We start from the raw sequence: 24,340 nt of genomic DNA, 5'->3' as shown, positions 1-24,340 counted from the left end.
AGCAGAACGGAGAGTTAAGAGCATTAGTTCATTTACATCAAATACAAGTACCTGCTTGCTTACAAGACGAGAGAGGATCTCCATTATAAAGTCTACCTACAAAATTTAGAATCGACCATTAGTAACAAAAATGATGTGAAAGGAATGAAAAAGGGGTGATCCCACTCAGCAGGAAAGGTAAAGAACTTTACTGGATGCAACAACTTGTGATCAAGTCTCTAGATCATATGGTTATTAGTTTTTGGTTTTACAGTCTGAGCATAACATAATTTTAATCAGCATTGAAAAAAAAAATGATATCACTTAGTGATGCTTCCTTATCCCGAGGTAATGTTAGGACCCCAACAAGAAATTCCAAGATTTACCCTAGATTGCCATAAATGTATTGAACCTATTTACCAGCGAAAACCCTTTTATATGCCTTTGATCTCTATCTTATTTAAAGCCTTGAGCGCCATGCATTTAATAAAAGAGTAAGAAGAGACAAAGGGACAACACGAAACGTGGAAAGGAGTCAAAGGATTACTGGAGCATATAATTGTCACGTGGATGCACCGACCCACTTTGAGCATTTGATCATAAGGGGGTATTGGTGAGGGAATAGAACAATCACATAACTAGATCTTCAGAAATAATTGTATGGCTAAAACAACAATATATTATATCAATATAGGCCTATAGGGTAAAACCCGAAACAGAAATTTTGTAACTATTCATTAAACACCTAAAAAGTACATGAAAATACGTTTAAATATTTATTCAATGTAGGCCAGTTAGCAGTTGATTACACTGAGAAGCTGGATAACATGAAGATGTTCAAGGGACCTCTGGTATAGAGGCTTCTGTTGATTAATTTTATGCAGAGCAAGTTTGCATTTTCTCAAATAGTTGGTACGCACAGGGACGACACATTACTTAAACTTCTATTTTTCTTTCTTGTAAGGTGCTGGTTAAGTTCGGGGTATTTTAGTCCTTTGTCTTTTCACTTAAGCATGGATAGTTTAGATTAGATATAATCAAGGGCAGATATGCATTAGGGTTTCTCTGTTTGCTTCATACACAGATCGTTTTTTTAACACACTTAGCACATAGATCGTTTGGCATGCATTAAATTTATTATTGAAGATTTGGATAGATAACTGTCGTGTTTCTCTCCCAAAACCTTTGGATAGAACATGGGTGTTTCTTAGCTCGATTCTCACAGCCATGAATCAGCACCTTGCATTTTTTCCCTGATTTTTTGGTTCATCTCAGCTTGCAACCAAGGTTTAAAATTCTTCCGAAACTGAATTTTTGGCCGAAATACCAAAATTGCAGCCGAAATTCGGTAAAAAAAATCCAAATTTCATTACATTTCTCCGAAATTTAGGTATTTCGGCTGAAAATTAAAACAATGCTTGCACCTACGTTAACAATTGACATAAAATATAAATTAGTAAAGCATAGATAATTTTGGGAAATGATTTCAGCACAACTATATTTTGATACATGCCCTCATGTGGTTTCGGTCCCAGCCGAAATCCGAAATTTTGGTATTTCGGCCGAAATTTAAAACCATGCTTGCAACTAAGTTAACAATTGACATAAAATATAAATTAGTAAAGTATAGATAATTTTAGGAAATGATTTCAGTGCAACTATATTTAGATACATGCGCTCATGTTTCTTGTCTTGTAGTATTTAATTGTCTATTAGGTGCTTTTTGGGAACCATAATAACCCTTTTACAGCTCTTTAAATACTAAAAGACGGGATACATGAGCGCATGTTATCAAAACATGTTTGTGCTGAAATCATTTCCCATAATTTTTCAGCTACAGATTCAGAATATTTCCAATCAGCAATGTCCTAAACTGCAGCAATAAAAGTTCCTTCTAAATGCTCACCAGGGCTGGAAAAGCACCAATTGCCTGTATGACAGTACGCATGAACAGTAAGGGGAGAGGAATCTGTTCAACCTGTAAACAAGATTTTTATCAATAATAATGATCTCTCATAACTAGAAAAATTGAGAATAGAAAAGATACAGTTTCAAGGGATACATACTAATTGATTTAAGACCTTTGCCAAAACTTGTTGGGTAAATACTTGCCGTTGCTCAAAGCAAGAAGAGCATGCATCTGTGACCTGTGTACAAATATTGGTTACTTAGCCACTCTGGTTAAAGAAGATTGATCAATAAAATGAATATACGTGCCTTTTTTAAGGGTATTCCATCTTTCTCAGGATCTATCCCATGAATAGCGATTAAAACTTCTGCTGGAGTAAGGGCAGGGCCACTCTGAGAAGATCCCTGAAAAACAATATTTTCAATAAGATTATCAAAGGCAACATGATTAATAATAAGATATAAAAATTTCTTAGTGAACTTGATAATTAAATGCTGGCCTTAGGCACTAAGAAGAAAAAAAACCAACACCAGCTGAGTACAGGGAAAGCTTCTGCACAGCAGATAAAAACCAACACTAGCTGACTATCTAAACACTAGCAACTGTTAGTAATCAAGATGAAGCAATGCCAAAGTAAAAGCAGGATGGAAATACTTAAATAAATATTATTGAAAGTTATTGTAATCCCCCAAAACCCTCTCTTCTTGTCCAAGAATCACTCTATCTCTCTCCTCTTCCCTACTTCTATGATAGTCCTATCTAAAATATGCATAAGTTACTGTAATAGCAATCATACAATCAAAGCATAACACATACTCTTATCACTTCTATGATAGTCCTATCAACAATCAAGGTTTTAAATTTCGGTTTCGGTTTTGGTTGGTACGGAAATGGAAACATTTCGGTTTCGGTGGAAATATTGTAAAATCACTGAAACGTATGGAAACATATGCAAATGATGATTTTTTTAATCATTAAAAAAATATGCAAATGATGAAATTTTATGATGAAACTTTGAGAAATGCTAGAATAAGCACAAATACATACTTAAAGAATAAAAAGCATCACATAAGAAACAAAACCATCCATAATGGCTTAATCACATCGAACACCTAATGACATGCGTTGTCGCGATTGTTTAGAACAGTAAAGTCAATAAAGAAGACCAATGTAATGAAGTATAAGAAAGTACAATGACTAGTCTCGCCTCTAAGGATCCCAACTCTATTTCAATACCACATAGGGTTACGAGGTATTATTGATCCCATGCCAATCTGACATCACATGCATAAGGTACGGTTACTTTGTTATGCAGTTTAATGATGTTACCAAATATCATTCTCTACATACATGAAATGAAATGCAAATAATAACAATTTTCCATTTTTTGTCGTTCCGACCAATTCGGTTGAATTTCGAGAATTTCGGTCAAAATTTTGAGGAAATAATGTCGTGAAAGCAAATCATGTAGATTTTGTTTCACTGGAGATAGAAATGGGAACATTTCGATAGTTTCGGGGAAATTTAAAACCATGTCTACAATATGCATGCGTTATCAATATGCATACGTTATTGTAATAGCAATCATACAATCACAACAAAATTACAGCGAAAGACATACTCATCACTTCCGTCCCCCACTCCTATCTCCAATATGCATGTATTACTATAGGTAATAATTTCATATGAAAATTACAACATAAGGTTATATTCCTCTACATATAACTAGTAGTATGTGCCAGAAAATGTAGTTGTCATTTTTTGAAGCAATGTGAATGAGCCTACCACCCAATGTATTGCCTACTATCAAATAACTCCTCTTTGGAGAAAGTTGAGAGGAAAAGAAGCCTAAAAGAAAGTAAGAAACACGCGATGCTTGATGTTTTATGTTAAGTGAGTGAAGGAAGAAGAAATGGAGAAGAGAGAAACAAAATGCGGAGTGAAGAACATATATATATATATATATATATATATATATATATATATATATATATATATATATATATATATAGAGAGAGAGAGAGAGAGAGAGAGAGACTCCTTTGCCTTACATTAACTTTCACCTTGTAGCTATAGGTTATAAAAAAAAAAAGTAAGTACAGATACCTGCAACATTCGAGCAATTGCAGCTTGGAACTTATCCAGTGGAAGATTAACGAGCTTTGGGAAAATCCGTAAGACCTAATGAAATAGCCATGAAAACATACATGAGGAAAAGCTGAGATTGATCATAAACAGAACATAAAAATAATTCAAATATTAGAAGATGAATGCAACCAAACAACCCGGCCTTCTGTTAACAAATAAACTGCGAGAACCAACCATTGTTGGCACTGGAACTTCAGTATTCATTTCGAAGAACACAGGCTGGTGAAATTGTTGCAGAGAAATGTTATGAGTTTGAGCATAACACATGATTTTTGCATAATTATGGTAGTCGACCTTTCCTCTAAATAAAGACAATCAAGAAAATAAATTTCAATACAAAATAAGCTCAAACCAATGATGCATATGTTGTTACTTAATGGCTTGGTCTCAAGACCAGTTTGAAGAAAGCCAAGGTCAGTTAGGAACATTTTAATATTCTATAAATGAGCATCTAGAGTTTGCGTATATTAACATGCTGAAAAATGAATAGGAACAAAAGCAAGAGAGCACATATGGGATTTTCTGGAATAACAGTTTTCAGATTTCACAGATCGAGAGAAAACAAAATGGGATTTTGTGCAACAAATATTCACCATAAGTACTTTAGTGAGGTCTGCTCACTGTCACGTGCTTGTACAAGTAAATTTTAAAAAGAGAACAATTTGAAGATGGCAGCGCAGGCAGTGAGTGAAACTCCTGTGACACAGGCCGAAAATGTAGAAGAATTTCACAATATTCACCATAAAGTATTCTAAAGTGAGGTCAGCCAATCTTTTCACAATAAATTGAGCACTTTTAGGGACTCTTCTTCCCTTTTAAAAAGAATAGCATACAGGGTCACAGATAAAAATTGTAAAGGCCCACATATGAAGCTTCAAACAAATGTAGAAAATTGATGAATTTTAGTCTAAATCAAAAGAGTGAATTAATCCCTTACCCCCTGCTGTCCGATTCAAACCTCTCATCCTTTTTAAGATTACAAACAGGAATATGTGAAAAAGATAACAGGGTCTGATACAAATGAATGTAACACAGAGAAGAGAAATCTGGGAATATTCAAGAATGTTATACCAAAAAATCTCCATACTAAATATGATAATAAATAATGTATAAGGACTGATATATCACAATGATTGATATATCAATCTTAATTTTCCTATGTACATTACAAATAATGTGTATAACTGCATTTATGATAAGTAAAGATGACAAAAGAACCTTACAGTGCAGCATCCATCATCTGTAACAATGGAGGCAATAATGCCAATGACATAAATAGATACATACATGACGAATTTATGACATACATAAATACACATGATGTATGCTTGTGCAAGTGGATATTTTGCAACAGAAATAAAAGTACAAAAATAGTAAATGAAGAAACCTCATCTTTTGGCAGAGATGATAATATTGGAATGAGAATCTCCACATCCTGCAAAGAAGACAAATCCACAAACACACACATATATATAAGGGCTAAACCTTTTTTTTATACAGCACTTGTTTCAACAAGAAAGATAATGAGCTCCACCTTTAGTTTTGAATCATATAACATTCTAACAGTAAATATTAGTTCTGGTGAAGGAACTGTCCCATCTGTTAATGTATGTAAAACCTGTTCCAATGGAAAGATAAGTGATACTGCATTTAGTTTTGTCTTGACGGCAGTAAGAGTGAAATAGAACAGATTTGATTATCAAAACCTGCATTAGAAGGCTCTCGCTTCCCGTTGGTGGATCTGAAATAATGCCAAGCAGTTCAGATGAAGAACCTATTGTGCGAACTAATATTGGGATATGGCGATGAACTGCCTGCACAATATAAGGGATTAGAAACGGATTTATTGCAGAAAGTTCACAACTTATTGTGATAATCATAGTTTTAAATTTCGTTGGACCGAGATTTCGGATTTCGGTTGGGAGCGAAACCAAAATTTTGCTTTTCGGATTTCCCATATTTCGGCAGAAATTTCAAGAAATTCAATTTTTTTTTTTTAAATAATATTTTTACGAAGTTTTGGCTGAAATAATTATTTAATTCTTTTTTTAAACCGGATTTCCCATATATCGGGATTTCGGCTGTAAGCCCGAAATTTAAATCCATGGTGATAATCGAGTAAGATATTTAGTAGGAACGGAAAGGATGAGTATTTTTTAACCAAACCTGCTTTGCAGCCTTTGGTATGCCTTTGTAGATTGTAAAAATATGCCGGAGAAGGGAATGCTTCTGAAGACAGATGTAGAATAATACATCAAATGAAGAAAAAGCATACTACCAATCTCACTAGAATAAGATATGACAAATCATGGCTACACAAACAAGCAACCAAATTGAACAACATGAAGCTTCAAATTGTAAATAAAAAGGGAGCAAAAATATCATGCAGTACCTTCGTGCAAAGGGCAAAATATAATGACATGCACCGTTGTGCCTCGATTGAAGTGGACAATACACTTTGGGCAGAAGATAACTGAGTAGTATCAGAGGAAACTTCTTTTGTTATTGCACTCACTGATGCCTGCCCTCCACTAGAAATCCTTTCCAAATAAGTATCCTGACAAATCACAACATAAATAAGCAGTTGACCTTAGTTCACAAAGAACATTATAATAAGCATCCAGGCATAATTTGATTATTGGGCAATCTCTGCATTGGATAATTTTTTGTCTTAATAAATTTGTTTGTAAGATAAAGAAAGGGGCATCATCAGCGAGGCTGCTAAAGCTACTTTCATTGCCCTAATACCGAAAAAAGGAGTCATTGGGATTAAAGACTTCCGCCCAATTAGTTTAATGCACAGTGTGGCAAAAATCAACGCTAAACTGTTGGCGAGGAGGGTGAAAATAACCATGGATGGGATTATTTCCCTGTTCCAAGGAGCATTTGTTGAGTCAAGACAGATACTAGATGGGGTTCTAATTGCTAACGAGATCATTGATTCGGTCAGAAGGAGTGGACAGGAGAGATTACTACTCAAGATAGATCTCGAAAAAGCATATGACCATGTGGGACTTCCTTGATTCCATCCAAGAAAAATGGGTTTTAGTCCACGGTGGAGGATGTGGGTAAAATCACTCATATCCTTTGACTCATTTTCAGTAATCATCAATGGTGCGCCTGAAGGATATTTTAAGGCTTCTAGGGGGATTCGTCAGGGAGACCCTCTTGCCCCATACCTGTTCATTATGGTGGTCGAAGCTCTTAGTCTCTTGTTATCTAAGGCAAGTAACTTGGGACTTATTCACGGCCTTCATGCTGGATCAAGCGCTGGTATTTCTGCAGAATAGTCCTCAATCTATTCCTAATATTAAGAAGATATTTAAGTGGTTTGAGGCTTCTTCGGGTCTAAAAATTAATTTTAACAAAAGCATGCTCTTGGGTATAAATATGGATTCGGCGGAGATCCAGAGACTTGCTAGCACAATTGGTTGCAGTGCTGGTTCCTTCCAGGTGTCATATCTGGGCCTCCCCTTAGGATTTCGAATTCCATCTCCTGCCCAATGGGACCCAGTGGTGGAAAGGATTGAGAGGAAACTGGCCATATGGAAAAGGAGATACATCTCATTTGGGGGCAGAATCACCCTAATCAAAGCGGCATTGTCTAATATGCCAGTTTACTTCCATGTCCCTGTTTAGAATTCAGGTTAAAGTTGCTTTGCGAATAGACCAAATTCAAAGGAATTTCCTGTGGGATGGAGGTGGTGAACCAAAGGAGCTAAGACATCTGGTCAAGTGGGAGAAGGTAACCCAATCCAAGAAGAGTGGAGGCATTGGGCTAGGTAAAATCAGACTACGGGATAAATCCTTGCTTGATAAATGGCTTTGGAGATATGGACTAGAGAAATCGGCACTCTGGCACCGAGTAGTCGAGGCAAAGTATGGGTCCGAATGGGGGGATTGGAATGGTAAAAAACCAATGGGAGGGAAACGATCGGGAGCATGGAAGTCTATATGCTTCGTAAGAGATTCGTTCAATCGTCAAATCAGATAAAAGTAGGTAACTGTTTGAATGTCAGATTCTGGCTAGATCTCTGGTGTGGGAAATCTCTTCTGAGCACTGAATTTTCGAGATTATTCCGAACTACTGTAAATCCGGACGCAACAGTGTCAGACTACCTGGTGCGTGAAGGTCAATCAGGCAGGGTTCTGGGACATATGATTAAGGAGGAACCTGAAAGAGGAGGAGATTCTTGATCTTCAGAGACTTCTCTCACTACTGGAGTCGAAGTACTGTACCCAATTTAATGAGGATGAGAGGATATGGATGCCGACACCTGACGGTGACTTTACAACAAAATCTTTTTTCCTAAGCTTAAATGACAACCAGTCCTCTCCAATCAGTCGCATATGGAAATCAGTAGCACCTCCAAGGGTGGTCGCTTTTGGATGGACAGTTGTTCATCGGAAATTAAATACCTGTGACCGGTTAAAAAGGAGACAATTTAGCTTGGCAAGTATGTGCGTTCTTTGTACACATCATGAGGAATCTTTGGATCATCTCCTTCTACATTGCCCATACTCGTACCATTTATGGGTAAAAGTAGTGGGGGCTTTTGGCATGTCCTGGGTATGCCCTCAAACAATTAGCTCTTTGTTTTTGGGCCGGCATGCGGGGCCATTTGGAGAGATTGGCAAAAACCTATGGATGACCTTCCCCTATGCTATAATCTGGAACCTCTGGAAGGAAAGAAATAGGAGGATATTAGTGGAAAAAAGTAGAACCCGAGCTCGGTTAGCAGCGAATATTAAAAGTGAAGTGATTTCTTGCACAAAAGCTAAGAAACACTTAACCTACGGAATTGATGATCTTGTAGGAAATTGGTGGGTAGTCATCTGGGACAGGGCAATCAGAACCAAACCAAAACCAATATGGGTACCACCACCACCGGGATGGCTAAAATTTAATTTTGATGGGTGCTCACTAGGTAATCTGGGGAAAGCGGGTATTGGGTCTTCAGAAATTCCGATTCCTCGACAATTGCTACATTCTCCGGGCCGGTGGGTATCTGCGATGCAAATGAAGCGGAAGTCAGAGCCCTTCTATTTGGTTTGCGGTGGGCACTTGTGAATAATCAAAGTCCATTGATTATTGAAGGGGATTCTACTAATGCAGTGGGTTGGGCATCTGGTTCCTCGAAGAGACCCTGGAAGCTACAAGACCAAGTGGCCGAAATACTCTTGGCCGAAATACTGGACCTAATGCGAGTGCTATCCCCGAGAATTGAACATCGGAGACGATCAGCGAATGAGGTGGCAGATATTTTGGCGAAGGCTGGAGCTCAACGGGATGAAATGGAAGTAATAGCCTCTCTATAATATGTGGTGGAAGAATTCAAGCATTGTGGTTAGTGTAAACTTTTCTCAATATATTTACACTGTACTGCCCTAGGTATGCCTAGGGATTCCTGATTAATTGTAATAGCATGCTGGGACCACTGGTCCCGACTGCTAATCCATTATTAATGGAATATGTCGCTTTTCAAAAAAAATAAAGAAAAGTAAAATGAGAACAAATCACATTTTCGCAAAACAGCTGCCGTTTAGGCAGCGAATTTGCAAGCATTTCTTGTATCGTTAACAGTAAATGTACCAATTTTCAGCCATGTTACATACAGAAAGTTACCTTCTTTGACCTTCAGCTTATTCAGAAATTGGGGTCCCCATGGAGCATTTTGAGTGCATGATTGTAACAAAATTGCATTAGTCAGTCATTTGAAATATACACAACCTGGAACTCGTGTGCTTCTAGTAGGACCAAGAAGTAGCATATATCACGTAATAAACCAGATTGATACTTCAATCAGTAGTATGTAAAACCCTAGATTTTTCCCTCTTCCTCTACACCTATCCCCTAGGAACAACACTTCTGCAAGAGAACAAGAATGTAAAAGTCCACTGCCGTTTGCTACGGAAAAAGGTGATTGCCGGAATCATCAGAATACCGACCATTAGGAGTTAAGACCACAGCAGTAATCGTAACCATTACCGGAATCATCAGAATACCAACCATTACGAGCTAAGACCACAGCAGTGATCGTAACCATTAGCAATCAAGACCACAACCTTCACATGAGACTCTCCTTTAGAACAATAAGGCAAGTGAGTGTCAAGGCTATTACATTCCAATTTCAAAATGACAAGAAGTTGCTTATATTTCAACGATGCCCTGCTTTCTTCAATTAGCATTTACTTTTTAGATCTTATTCAAGACCATTTCATGATTGTTATTCACCCAGAAGATCGATAAACATAAACAATAACACCACTTTCCTAGACAACATCGAATAACCACAACAACTATATTTCCTATCTGAAATCAATATTCATAGCATGCACACTTAGTTTCTAGTGGAAATTGGAGTAATTTTCTCATGATTATTAGTTTATTACACTTCAGGGTAATTAACCATACTAGCTGAAATTTAATCACTTTTTTCGACTATCAAAAGCTTCAATCTATATCACCGGCCGAAAAATTTAAGCCTTCATTTTGTTGAGTTAGAATCTAAGCCAGAAAGATGTAAGATATCTACAATATGCAGGACTAATTTTGTTCATCCAAGCTAAAGTTAATAATACCTTTGACACCACAGTAGTTGATTCCTCACCATCTATTCCCTCCATATCCTGACAAGTGTTAACTACTGAGAGTAGCATTTCATTGGCAAATTCTTCAATTTTCTTAGCAAGGCATGGCATAGGATATAGCTTGTTCGCTACCTGCAAAAAGCAATAACTCGCATAACATAACAAATGGCCAATGGCAAGTGAAAGATGAGAATGTTAAAAACAGAAATTTACACACATGATTACCAGACGTATTGCCTTCATCCGCACTTCCTCCAAGTGATGAACTGCGCTCTGTTAAAAGATGAGAAAGAAGTCCCAATCAAACTACCGACCTGGAATATTTTCAGGATTACCCTCTTTTGAATCACCCATGTTATCAACAATTAGAATTTTGTTCATGGAGCAAGTATCATCCAGCTCCCAGACAGAATTTTGGTCATGATATGTACTATCACTGATGAAATTTTCTCCAGATAACCCACAACACAAAAGGAAAATGAGGAGACTGAAAAAAATATGTATTATGCTTTTACAGCCTCATGCTTTTACCGCCTCCGTGACAAAAAATCATCACATGTAAAGTCTAATTAGCAGTGTGATGTGCAACTAAATGTTGCCTGCTGCTGGCTGACAGAGAATATTATTCAAATGCAATAGCTCACCTGATAGTGTGTTTCTAGTAAATTCTAACAGTCCATAAGACTCTGTTCAGTTGCTTTCCGGGGACAGAACCTCCAGAAAATGACGTGGAAAAATGAAAAAGAAAAGGAAAAGAAAGAGAAAAAAGAAAAAAAATGGGCGTTTAGCTGTAACGAAAAGGAAATGAATAGTTATTTTCTTCGTTTTTGTTATCCTCTTAACAGAAATTTTTGCCACCCTCCATAGCCAGAAATCGGAAACAATCTATGCAAAAATCTCTACCAAAAACTAAAAAATCACTGCAAAAATCCTTCCTTTCTTCAAGTACCTCACAGATCAGATTAACAGACCCTAGAAACCCTTTCTTCAAGCACCTTTAACAGAAACCCTAATCTGATCAAAGCTTATCCATGTATAATGGAAGGGGCTTTCAGCCTATTTTGGCATATCACTGGTGAGGGAGAAAGGAGAGAGGGGGGGGGGGGGTAGAGAAGTGCAGAATCCATATTCAGCCATTTTTTGCAGAATCGCAGAGAGAGAGAGAGAGAAGTTGACTTTTTGGGTTTTTGCCAGGAAGACGAAGATGAGAACTTGGGGTTTTTTCCAGGGAGTGAAGATCAGGTTTTTGACATGGAGACATGAGAAAATGGGGGGTTGAACTTTTTGGGTTTCGATTTTTGAATGTCATGACACCAAAATTCCACAGGATTTTCATAAAATCCGATGGTGGGAGACGGATTTTGGGTTGAGGAAAGCAGGCTTACACGTTAGGCGCAACAGATTCCACGTCAGACTCCTCCTTTTCCAAAGTGCAGCAACAAAATGCTTGAAATTGCAAAAAATACGGAAAACGGCGCCTTTTCCATTTCCTTTCAGCCTAAAGTTGGTCAACTGAACAGAGCTTAAGGGTGTGGGGCAGAAAATCATTAGGAATGTATAAGAAGGTATCCAGTGAGTTGCCTGACGCTCCAGGGAAATGATGAACTGCTAGCTAGAGGGAGATTGGTGTAAGCGGAGATTCTCAACCTGTGAAAACCAAAAGGGTGTGGGGCAGAAAATCTGTGCATAAGACTGTATGTAAGAGTAATGAAAACAAAGTTCATGAAGATGCCTATAATTCAGAAAAGATTGTTCCAAAGAAGAAAAGGATCGATTGAGATACAAAAGTAGGCTGGAGGTGAATATAGAGATCATCCTAGCATCAGTAGTGAGCCATAGAGAGCTCCATTAGTCCCAAAATTTAGCAAAGTGGATCATTGTGATTTATGGAAATTTATAGTACTTTTCATTTCTTTTTGGCAAAGTTTAAGTAGGTTTTGGTAGGCTCAATGCAATAAAAACGTGATACTTTATTTTGGTTGTTATTAAATAAAAATTAGGTTTATTTAAGGACTGAAACACCAATGGTTAGAATTAGACTAGAGCGGTAACCTCTCCCTCTCCCTCTCCCCCTCTCTCTCTCTCTCAATGAAATGTTATGAGTTTTCCCTATTGGGCATTGGGTTTTACCTGTAGCTGTTCATGGTCTCATCAAATGCATTCTCGTTTTCTCTATCCAACATTGTTTGTGAAGATCTATTGAATTGTTTGTGACCATTCAATTTTCTACCAAGTTTTCTACTTTTAGTGGATTCTTGATAATTTACTTGCACCAAATCGGTACAAGAGCAAGTTTGATTTCGAAAAATCATTTCATGTCTGTTTGGCTGCCACATCAGCAAAATACTCTGTTGATTGCATGTAGAATTTTAAACTACTAGGAGACTACTTGGGTCGTCTCCTCCTGTCTCCTTCCCTGCCCACATGGCATACCAGCAAATTACTAGTATAGTCTTGGATTTAAGCATTTAATGCTCTTTCTAACTTTCTCTTCTCCTCTTCAACCTCCCTCCCGCCCTCCACTACTCTATCAGGTTGACAACCAAACACTACTTACCACTACTCTACGAGGTAACTACGAGGAGACTATTTGGCTGGTCTCCTCCTTGTTGACTACTTGTTTTAATTCACAACTACTCTACGAGGTAACTATGAGCGACCAAACTGATCCTTGAAGATTCATGATGACGTTAAAGAAGCTATCCAGTAGTTGTCTCACCAAAGGTGTGCAACACTACAGCATCTTACATGCATGTTTGTTGTGAAAAAGAACAGGTGAAAATGAATAAACAAAAAGCACAAGACAAAAAAATTTACAGAAACGTATATTGCAGTTAAGAAAGAAATAGCTAAGGTATGCTGTTTAACATTTCATTGATGGACACAAAATAAAAATATGGTTGCATCATTGCACATGATCACATTTCCAGTCATAGTTATTACTTTCTTGATAAAGGAACATTAAAAATGGAATAATATATACACTCTAGAAGGGTTAATAATACAGAAACATGAATTTATGGATGTTAACCTGCAAAGCAATCTTCAAACAGGCATCTCGAATGGGAGGCCTGAGCAAAATCAGGCTCCATATAGCACTAAGGCCTTGAGTAACACGATCTCCTTTTAGGGATTCTTTCTCATTTTTCTCATTGCTTATAGGAGAGCACAAAGACTCTAACAGTTTAAATGCTCCCTTCGGAAGATAAGGCACTTCACCAAGCAATCTACTTAGAGATTTGTCTGAAGCTGGGAAGGAGTCACGAAGGGTTTCAGCCTACACACATAATCCTTTCATTCAGAAATGTATTGGACACACAAGAATTTTTCTACAGTAATAAAAAGGAGCACAATGATTAATACACACCACAGTCAAAAGAAATGATTCATAAATTGAAGTAGCCGTCGTGGATGAGAAGAAGTCTTGATCCTTTTCTGCCTCTCGAAATAACATGTACAACACACGCAATGTCAACTCATGTCCCTGAAGTCATGAAATAGTGGCAGGCAGCTAATAAGAACTTCTGATGACAAAATGAAATTAGGGCATCGATTTATTCAAGGAACCAAACAATCAGTAAAAGCAAATAAGACTATGAGAATGTGCATTGAATAAAATTGTTAGGAACCAACTACAGGAAAGAAAGAACTCAATAGTTTCCTGTGGATAACTCTGCACTATACTTTTTTTAAAGCAGGCATTAATGAAGCCATTCAAAACAGGAAGAACTCACCAATCTTTGAAATGAAAAGAAGTTGTAGGTAGCTAGTAGTACGGAATATAGATAAAACAAGTTATGAAATCCTAAAACGTGAAGTAAAACTTGACAAGTTATTCATCTTAACTATTCATGGTTGTACAAATATGAGAAAGCCGAGACACTGTACTGTGTAAACAAAGGTCAAGTCACAGCAATATGGAAGCAAGCCATAATGCTAAAATGGAAAAAAAAAAAGCAAATCATTGCAACGCCAACAATTCTGGTACCACTAAGCCATGTACCCAACTTCAAATTCAGCGATAAGTGTCAGTTTAGTAAAAGCCAATGCAACTTTTGTGTGTGTGTGTGTGTGTGTGTGTGTGTGTGTGTGAAGGAAAGAGGAGGGGGGGGGGGGGGGGGGGATTGTAATTAAAAACTGTTCATTCTGACGTCTGGCCTGAATGGTTTGACAGATTAAAATGAGACTGAGATTGATGCTCCGCTAGCGGAAATACATATCTTGAAGGGGAATGATTTAAGGGCTTCTATAAGTTGAGGGGGGCTCTGCCACTATGAGAAGATGGGCTAATCCATTGGAGGTTGGCTTCTTTCATTGACAAAACCATAGACAAAAGTAGAGGGAGCGATATTATAGTAGGTTAGGGAGGAACAGTCGATGTATGGATTACTAGTAACAAAGACTTCTTGGCTAATTAGAATTACAAGTTTTAAGGATTTAAATGTTAGCATTTTGTAGCTGGATGAATCAATAGTACTTTTTGATCAGCCACTGAATCCCTTGTATAAATAGTTTCAAGGAATTTTAGCCAAAATACCCTTAGCTTATAAAATATATGCTAATTAGCCATCAAAAATCTGATATTATCTAACAGGATAATATTTTACACTAATTACCAGAACTTTCCTAAAACCAATCACCATCAATAGCCGTTCGTTATTATTTTCTACCTTACATTTTTACCCTCACTTTATTGTTTGAAACCCGTTTCAATTAAAACATTAAATTCTTAGGCGGTGTTTGGATCTATGGAAAAGAAATTATGGAAACTAATATTTTCCTGGAAAGTTTTTTATGGGTTATTTTTTCTTAATTTTGTTTTCTATGGTTCCCACCAGTTAATTGTGTGGTATTTTTAAGTCTATTGCTTGGTTCCCATCGTCTTCTTCTGTAGAAAACAAAAGAGGCCAATTTCTGCACATCGGCTGTCACAATCCTCCCTTGCGACGATGTCTTGTGATGAAAAGACACCCCTTGTCGATCTGCATCTAAAAGAACTGTGCTTCGAAAGCAAATATAGATATTTGGGTTTGGTTTCTACATCTAAGATGAGAAAAGCAAAGATCTGCAGATATTTAATCTGATCATGGTTTCTACATCTAAATGACCAAAAGAACTTTGTGATTGGTTTCTGCATCTGTCAACAAATCGAGCAAATAGATAACGAAACCAAACCTCAAAGCACATAAATAAACCAACAACAATCCGACTGAAGAAAAGTCTAAATATTCAACGGGGCAGGAAGGTAAACTTTCTTCTCCCTTAACAAACCCTAACCCAAAAACAAAGTCGCCAAACAAAAAACAAACCCAGGCATAAAGCGTACAGACTAACCTCGCCAACAACCCCACAATCTTACAATCTTATTGTACTTCTGGTTCCACAATGAAATGTCATTGACATGCCTGAAATCCTACCTTCGCCAAAGGACTTTCTCCTCAAAAGCCTAACGGCTCTCATGTTGATTCTGCTGAAACTTCTTTCTTCTTTTTTTTGAAAAATGACAAATTTATTCATACTAGCAAAAATACAATAGGGACCAGTAGTCCCACTGGATACACATAGTATGAAACACCCAATAGAATTTTCCTTGGAAGATCCTTTCCTCCTGGAGTCAAGGTTTTAAATCTCGGTTTCGGTACAAAATTTCGGACGAAATCTTGTAAAAATTTCACCGAAATTTTCAAAACGTTTCACCGAGATTTCCGAAATTTCGAGTGAAATTTTGTACTTCACCGAAATTTCACCGCAATTTTCGAAACGTTTTGGCGAAGTTTGGTACTTTTCCGACTCACTGTGAATTTCGTTTCGTTTTCCACCGAAACCGAAATTTAAAACCATGCCTGAATTCAACAAACATCTTTACATTTGACTTTACAGATTACAAAAAACTAAACAAAGATTACCAGCAGTGGAGCTTCCCATCGGGCTCAGATGCTTTATGCCCCAACGTCTGCAATTCATAGATTGTCTTCCTCAGGGGCTCCTCAAAAAACAAGCAGAAAGGTCAACTAACTCTACTGATTATCGTTCATCCGAATCCAACACGTTTCTAGGATCTCTAGCTTTTGAGAGCATTGAGTTCCCTTTTACCTCTACGCAGGGTCTTTCCTTCTTTTTTTCTGAGTCCCTTTTTTCTATATCTAGGAACATCTTCTTTGTTTCTTCTATATTTTCCCGATATCCTACTCCCAAATGATCTCCCAATTGAGCCATCTTTTCGAACTCGTTAGAAGATACTCTTTCCTCCGAGTAAGATGAAATTCCTCTTTCCACTTCTGAAGACTCATCCCCAGTAGAACCCGACCCCCTTTCTACTGACAAGCACTCCCCCCTCTCCAAAAAGGCCTCCGACCAATCCTTAGATTCCATCCCATGCTTTTCACTGGACGGAAGGACAATGTCTTCGTTCACCAGAAGCAGCCGTTCCGAAGGTCCACCTTCAATGGCCATTGTTTCCCGCCTAAGTTTTGAGAGCTGGAATTTCTTGAATTCTTTTGCAATTTCACTCCTCGAAGGGGACCCATTGTGAAGTCTTCCATGCTTTTGACCCCGATTTCTTCTTTGATGGTCCCTTCCTCTATAATACTTACTCCTTCCTTCCTCATCTTCTGAGTGCCATGCAAGATCTGACTTATCAAAGTCATCTATCATTTTAATTATATTTGAAACGAAGTGTTTCCTTTTCTGGCTTTTTTCTGATTGATGCGCTTCTCCATCGATTTTTGTGAGACTTGTACCCGACTTTCCAACTTTCTCTTGGAGGGTACGGAACTTTGGATTTATCGAGACATCCAAAAGGGGAAACTGTGTTTTCATAGAAACTCGATTTTCGTTTATTTACACCTTTCCAGATAGAATATCCAGCCACAGATTTTTTGGGGTCTCGATTACGCAAGGTCTTTTAAAGCCAACCCTAGCCTTTTTTTAGGCTAATCCTAACCTATGGTCCTTACCTCTCTTATGATTGGAAGCAGCATGAGACTGACGATTTGCCAGGGATCGATTAAGATAGCCACAGAATTGAAGCTCCTGATCAGGATCTACAGGGGATATGGCATTTAATGCTGCCTGCTTGATAGGCTCTATCCTTGGCGTAAGAGATCCAGCTAGTGAGGTCTCAGCTGCCAGGCATTAGGTGGAAATTTGAAATTTGAATTTTGAATTTTGAACCAACGATTCTTGCCTCGTTTAGTGCTGCCTGCTGAAACTTCTTTCTTGCCTGCTCCAACTCGTTCGGTTCGAAAAATCAATTTCCTCCCTCCCAACGATCATTAGGAATTTTCGCACGAAACCCTTTCTTCACAGGGTTAGGGTTAGGGCAAAAATTTCTGCCTTATAGGGTGCTTCTGAAGGTCCTTCCTTCTCAACCAAGAAAAAAATTTGTTGGAGATTCTCCATCATACCAGAGAGAGAGAGAGAGAGAGAGAGAGAGAGAGAGAGCACGATGAAAATGGATGATTTACTAGTGAGTTGTGGTGGTCGTTTTTTGAGATAGCCCGAAAAGTAGGAATTTTCTTTTATTGGAAAAGAAAAAAACAAGGTCTAAGGCAGTTTTCTGCTTTCCCCATTTTTTTGTAGAGAGGAATTTTAAAATCTACAATCAAGTATTAACAAAACTATAGATTTTCATCTTTTAGGAAAAGTTTTTTCCAAGAAAAAAATCTCTAGATTTAAACGTGTTCTAAAACAACTCTTTTCTTTTTCCCCCAAGAACTCTTGATCACGGTTGCCAAAGACGTACAGTCGCTGCAACCTCTAACGTCGGCCAAACTCAAATTTGGTTGTCCGCTGTGAATCCTAACGGAAGCGACAACAAATACGACAACGGCAAGGAGGACGTAATTGCCAAAACTGTCAGACTCATCTTGTTCTCCAGCATTTCCATGACCATCATCAAAGCCCGAACACCCAATATCAAATCCAAGAAGCCCATCACCCAAGAGAAGCCATCATCACCTCAAATGCCTCAAACCATAGCTATTGTGAAGGGAAATACCCTTTGGGGCCTCTCAAGAAAATATGGGGTCATGATCGATGCAATCAAGGAGGCGAATGGTCTTATGGGGGGCACTATGTATGCCGGGAAGAAACTCGTTATTCCCATATGTTTTTCTTTTTATTTTTTATTTTTTGAATGGCATAGACCCTAATTTTTCTCTAGGTTGGGTTTATGGTAGAATCATAGTAGGGTTTTTGTTGTATCGACAGAAAACTGCCACGGAAGAACGAAAAGGTGTGTTCCCTTTAAAAAAAGGTCATGAGTTGAGTTTAAGACGTTGAGAAAAGGTATATTTGAAATTAAAAATGGTTGTTAGTTTTAGGGATGCACCGGCAATCAAAATCTAAAATCCTAACTTTTTTAAGACAATTTTGCATTTTCAGTGACTAATTAGGATGTATTTTGTAGACTAGGTATTTTTGGGTAAAAATCCCTAGCTTCAATATCAACAATATTGTAAATAGAGAAAAGAACATGAGCAACCACCTACATTAAATTCTACCTAATGTCTTGCAACTTGAGTTTATCATGTAGATAAAACTTAAAAAAAGTAGTTAAGAACCAACAACAAACTAGTATGACCTTAATAATCTCAATAATGCATGCCAAATGCCATTAGCAAAGGAATGGTTAGTATGAACACTTAGCTTACAATCAAAATGAAAAATTACCTCATGATTCAAATAATCCGACAATATATGCTTTTGTAGAAGCCCCCATGCGTCTAACTCCAAGGGATACTGCCAAAAAAAAGGCAAAGCACGTGATTTATGATAAGAAGAACTATAAATGAAAAGCCTACATAAAATGAACCATACAACCAAACACCTCATTAAAAACCATAAAACCAAACATGACAATTTACTCGTCCATCCCAAGCAGTGTCAGAAATCCTGATGATGCATTTGAATCATGAGAAAGAGTAAGGGGGAAAGCAGATGATCAACCAAGCAATCTATAAAATACTAGAATGAGCAAAAATAAGTGTTCCATCAGCATCGGCGAGTACGAGTATTGTTCAAGTACCACAAGCACTGGCATTTGTGCATCAATAATACAATCAGTGCCACAATACCAAAAAGAAGACCGACATACAATAAAAGGTGAGCAATGTCAATGTGATGCTCTTTCACAATGGCGGGTACCAAGATAAACACATGGAGTGTTGTGCAGATGTCTTGTATTCTGGCATTATATAGGTCCCTGACAGACTAATGTGCGTGAAGCACATGCCATGGATGAGGGTGTGTATATCCTTCATGTTGTGGCATGGATATGTAGTGGGTATTTCGGTAAAATTTCTTCATATAGTGGCATTGATATATAAGCCACATGTTAAGGTTCTGGGTTGAGAGATTTCCTTTGTGTTTCTTGGCGAAGAAGAAGAGTTTGTAACTCTAAGACCAAAGTAGTGAAAACTCTTTCCCCCTGGATGTAGCGCACGGCCGAACCACATAAATCTTGTGTTTTTCTTGTGTGATTGTGTTCCTTTACATCCGCCAAACCACGTAAATCTTGTGTTATCTGCTTTATATTTTTTGTAGACTACTTAACCATCCTACTTCAGTTCTCCATGTAGAAAATCGAGAAATACCTTCTCGAATAAGGATCAAACACGATTTACAGCAAACGTCAAGAAACAAACGATGAAGTAGGATGGTTAAGTAGTCTACAAAAAATATAAAGCAGATAACACAAAGGATCAAAGGGCAGTATAAACAGCGAATATGAACAAATAAGCTCTCAAGATAGTATATAATTATTTCGGCAATGAACAACCCCATAAGACCTGAAAATGATTAAAAAAAATTAAGGCCAATGAACAAGCCCATAGGACCTGAAAATGATAAAAAAAAAAGTTAAGGCCAAATGTGCCATTGTTGAAGATTGGTATTCAATTGCAGTAAGATCACGTGTAACTGGCATAAGATCCAGCTATGTCAACTATAAGAGAACAAATAGTGGGCCCATCTTTACACCAATAGAAAAAAGAATCTATCCAAATTCCTTATTGTTGATGAACATATAACCACCCGTGTATGTTAAATAAAGGCCAGACTATTATTGTTATTCTTCCCAAACATTGTTGCAGAGTAAATTTACAAACATAAAAATCTTTGACACTCTTTTCATGCAAGTGAAATTTGTTGCGAACACAAATGAAACATAAAAAATCCATGACAAAAAGAGAACAATGAGACAATAGCAATAAATTGTTATATTTAAGAAAATAACCAAAATAGTTATTGCAAAATTACATCTACTCTGACAAGCAATACAGAAGGATAGTAAAAATCATTAGGACTACTACCTCAACCCCCAAACAAGCAAGAACAGAAACGTGGATATGTGAGCCTCCCGCTACTGCTACTTGCTTGTAAGCCTCAATTATGTGCTCAAATGCCAATTTCTGTAGATGATCCTTCTCTTCATCGGTCAAGCTGACAATGGGTACTGACATCTTAGGAAGTAAACATTGGGTAGAAAATGGAGAATTTGAAGTTGGGACTTGCTCCTGACTTGTCCCTTCCATATTGCCAGTGGCTGAATGAGAAGCATCCAGGGTGTCTTGCATTTGAACAATGCGAACAGTGGAATCCAGACCCGGTATTTCATTCTCTAAAATATCCACATCTGTGTCTGATGGCAAGGGCGACCTTACCTTTTCCATTCCAGGCAAAACTAATGAAATTTCAGGAAAAGCAATACCAGTAGATGCCACTGGTGCAGTCGTATCACTTATATCAGCAGTATCAGTCATGGTCACTTTCTGCTGCGTGTCTTCCAAATGAACGTCCTGAAGTTTCCATGAGAAATAAAGACCCATGATTCAACTCAATGGAAAAAATAAATAAAGACCTATAAATGATAAATCACCACTAAAATGCTAAAAGCATATGAGTAGAAAGAGAGATCAACATACACGAGTATCATGAGATACAGAAGGTTGGAGAGCTAATAGTGATGCTATTTGCGGAAATGCACTGGACAGTGACAGAAAACCTGATTCAAGTGAAGTTGGTGGCATTATCGAGGAAGAGCCCATGGAAATCAGTTTTTCCTCTTCCTCAACTATAGGACGAGTATGCGGAAGGTATCGCATATTAGCCATGACTACCTCAGCTAACAAGTCAGAGGATATGCTTGAAATAAGAATATCTAACGATCCAACAGCTTTGTCGCCTTGGGCAACCAATGCCCCAAACAAAGCAACAAGTTGCCCCACAGGTCCAGTATCTGCATCTCCGGTAGAACCTGACAACTCGATCAAAGGTTGGTTATCCTGAATTAAAGAAGAATTTGTATTAACTGACTCTTTTGTTTCATTAAGTGTTGGTCGGGCCCGCTTCCCAGGTGTGTCATCATCTTGGACCAAATTGACATCTTGAGCTGCACATCTCTTCCTCCCCATGTCAATTTGAATGCCATCACAAGCTTGCTCTAACAGTTTCTCTTCCTACACAAAGTTTTATCTCCACTGTCAGAAAGCTCCAAAAAGAAAGGGAACAAAGAAACCCTACTTACGAATTTAATGAAAACATGCAGAATTACCTTGGTAGGATGTGACTCCCCTGTACTATGGTCAATACCCATGGAAATCTTGTCAACCAGTCCAATTGCATGTTCTGCTAACGTCCCAGAATTCATTGATTTCAAAGCATCAACCAAACGGCCGCGCCACTGCAGGCATAGAGCCAGAAAAATATATAAATGGATTTCCACTATATAGATGCGCCTATGTTGAAATATAAGCTATGCTGCTGATTATACTTTACTAGAGCAAACTTATTGACAATTTCACACTGAGGGTAAGTCATAAAATTGATAAAGAATAGTCAGACATTTGGATTAGAAATTTTTGCAAAATAGAATACCAACAAACTGAGAAATTATATGGTGCCCGACCGTCAAGTCCCTTGCGGGTGGTATGATAAAAGTACCACCCTTGATGTTTGATCCAACAGCAGCATCTTAAGAATTGAGCTGCTGTTGGATCAAACACCAAGGGTGGTACCATAGAAGAATTCCCAAAAAACTATGGCAGTGTGGATATCTCTCTCTCTCTCTCTCTCTCTCTCTCTCTCTCTCTCTCTCTCTCTCTCTCTCTCTCTCTCTCTCTCTCTCTCTCTCTCTCTATATATATATATATATATATATATATATATATATATATATATGAGGAAAGTTTTTCTAGTCGGCCGACTAGAGAACCTTCTCTAGTCCGCTGACCAAAAAACACAGTGGTCCCACATTATTTGGATAATCCAAAACATTCATTTGTGGTGTGCCCAAAAAATCAGCTGCATAGGATCATCCTAACCCTTTGATTTGTGGAGGTTAAAAATGGACAGATTTTTGGAGTTTATAAGCGTCCATTTTAACCTCCATAAATCGAAGGGTTAGGATGATCCTATGGAGATGATTTTTAGGCACATCCTATCTATGTCAGGGCCCATCAAATGAATGCTTTGGATCATCAAAACAACGTGGGCTTACTGTGTTTTTAACCTCCACTGTCCATTTTTAACCTCCACAAATCGAAGGGCTAGGATGATCCAATGGAGCTGATTTTTTGGGCACACCCTATCTATGCCAGGGCCCATCAAATGAATTCTTTGGATCATCCAAACAACTTGGGCCCACTGTGTTTTTGGTCGGTGGACTAGAGAACCTTCTCTAGTCCGCCGACCAAAAACATAGTGGGCCCACATTGTTTGGATGATCCAAAGCATTCATTTGATGGACAATGACATAGATAGGGTGTGCCCAAAAAATCATCTCCATAGGATCATCCTAACCCTTCGATTTTTGGAGGTTAAAAATGGACGGTGGAGGTTAAAAACACAGTGGGCCCATGTTGTTTGAATGATCCAAAGCATTCATTTGATGGGCCCCATAGATTGGGTGTCTCCAAAAAATCATCTCCATTGGATCATCCTAACCCTTCGATTTGCGGAGGTTAAAATGGATGCATATAAACTCCACAAATCTGTCCATTTCTTTCCTCCACAAATCTGTCCATTTCTTTCCTCCACAAATGGAAGGGTTAGGATGATCCAATGGAGCTGATTTTTTTTGGACACCTTATCTATGATAGGGCCTAACAAATGAATGCTTTGGATCATCCAAATAATGTGGGCCCACTGTGTTTTTGGTAGGCGGACTAGAGAAGGTTCTCTAGTCGACCGACTAGAGACACTTCTCTCTCTCTCTCTCTCTCTCTCTCTCTCTCTCTCTCTCTCTCTATATATATATATATATATATATATATATATATATATATATATATATTCATAAAAATTTTGAGGGTGGAGGGTTGAGGCATTAGGGTTTTTATTGAAAGAAAACGGGCTCTGCTTTTATAAAATATACAGCGGGCTATGCTTTTATAAAATATACAGGATTCACATTTTTAAAAGAAACAATGATGTGTCGGATTCACCTGAAATATAAGATTCGTCCGGCACACGGCTACGACAAGAATCCTGATGTATCCCATGCGAATCCATGTCCGAAACACGTGTCGGAACGGGTTGACATGGATTCAGCATAGAGGGCAAAGAATCCACGCAACACAGGAATGCCTTTCTCTTCAAACTCTTCCTTATCCAATTTGTTCCTTTTCTTTTCTCCCTTTCAAAACCCTACTCCCCATTTCTTCATTTTTTTTCAAAAATCACACTTCCGCTTTCTCTTCCTTTCAAAACACA

At 37.9% G+C, this 24,340-nt stretch overlaps 1 protein-coding gene across 2 annotated transcripts in view; it reads right to left on the bottom strand.

The window, feature by feature from the left end:
- The window catches only part of ESP4 (HEAT repeat-containing protein), a 37,151-nt gene that overhangs the window by 2,034 nt on the left and 10,777 nt on the right, over positions 1-24,340 (bottom strand). For both annotated transcript variants that reach the window (XM_077361550.1, XM_077361551.1), the window contains exons 7-24: positions 22,182-22,310; positions 21,553-22,086; positions 20,941-21,426; positions 19,301-19,369; positions 13,995-14,111; positions 13,659-13,904; positions 10,853-10,900; positions 10,619-10,759; positions 6,429-6,593; positions 6,203-6,265; positions 5,743-5,850; positions 5,571-5,654; positions 5,424-5,471; positions 3,995-4,069; positions 2,197-2,292; positions 2,046-2,126; positions 1,886-1,957; positions 52-96 (exon numbers count right to left, since the gene is read on the bottom strand). In XM_077361550.1, coding sequence (XP_077217665.1) covers positions 52-96; positions 1,886-1,957; positions 2,046-2,126; positions 2,197-2,292; positions 3,995-4,069; positions 5,424-5,471; positions 5,571-5,654; positions 5,743-5,850; positions 6,203-6,265; positions 6,429-6,593; positions 10,619-10,759; positions 10,853-10,900; positions 13,659-13,904; positions 13,995-14,111; positions 19,301-19,369; positions 20,941-21,426; positions 21,553-22,086; positions 22,182-22,310 — 2,607 coding nt within the window. The remainder of the gene's footprint in view (positions 1-51; positions 97-1,885; positions 1,958-2,045; positions 2,127-2,196; positions 2,293-3,994; positions 4,070-5,423; positions 5,472-5,570; positions 5,655-5,742; positions 5,851-6,202; positions 6,266-6,428; positions 6,594-10,618; positions 10,760-10,852; positions 10,901-13,658; positions 13,905-13,994; positions 14,112-19,300; positions 19,370-20,940; positions 21,427-21,552; positions 22,087-22,181; positions 22,311-24,340) is intronic.

The sequence above is a fragment of the Tasmannia lanceolata genome, unplaced genomic scaffold (assembly GCF_043159265.1).
Source record: "Tasmannia lanceolata isolate RefF3 unplaced genomic scaffold, GAP_Taslan_0.1 ptg000018l, whole genome shotgun sequence".
Classification (NCBI taxonomy): domain Eukaryota; kingdom Viridiplantae; phylum Streptophyta; class Magnoliopsida; order Canellales; family Winteraceae; genus Tasmannia; species Tasmannia lanceolata.
This window is presented reverse-complemented; position numbering and strand designations above follow the sequence as displayed.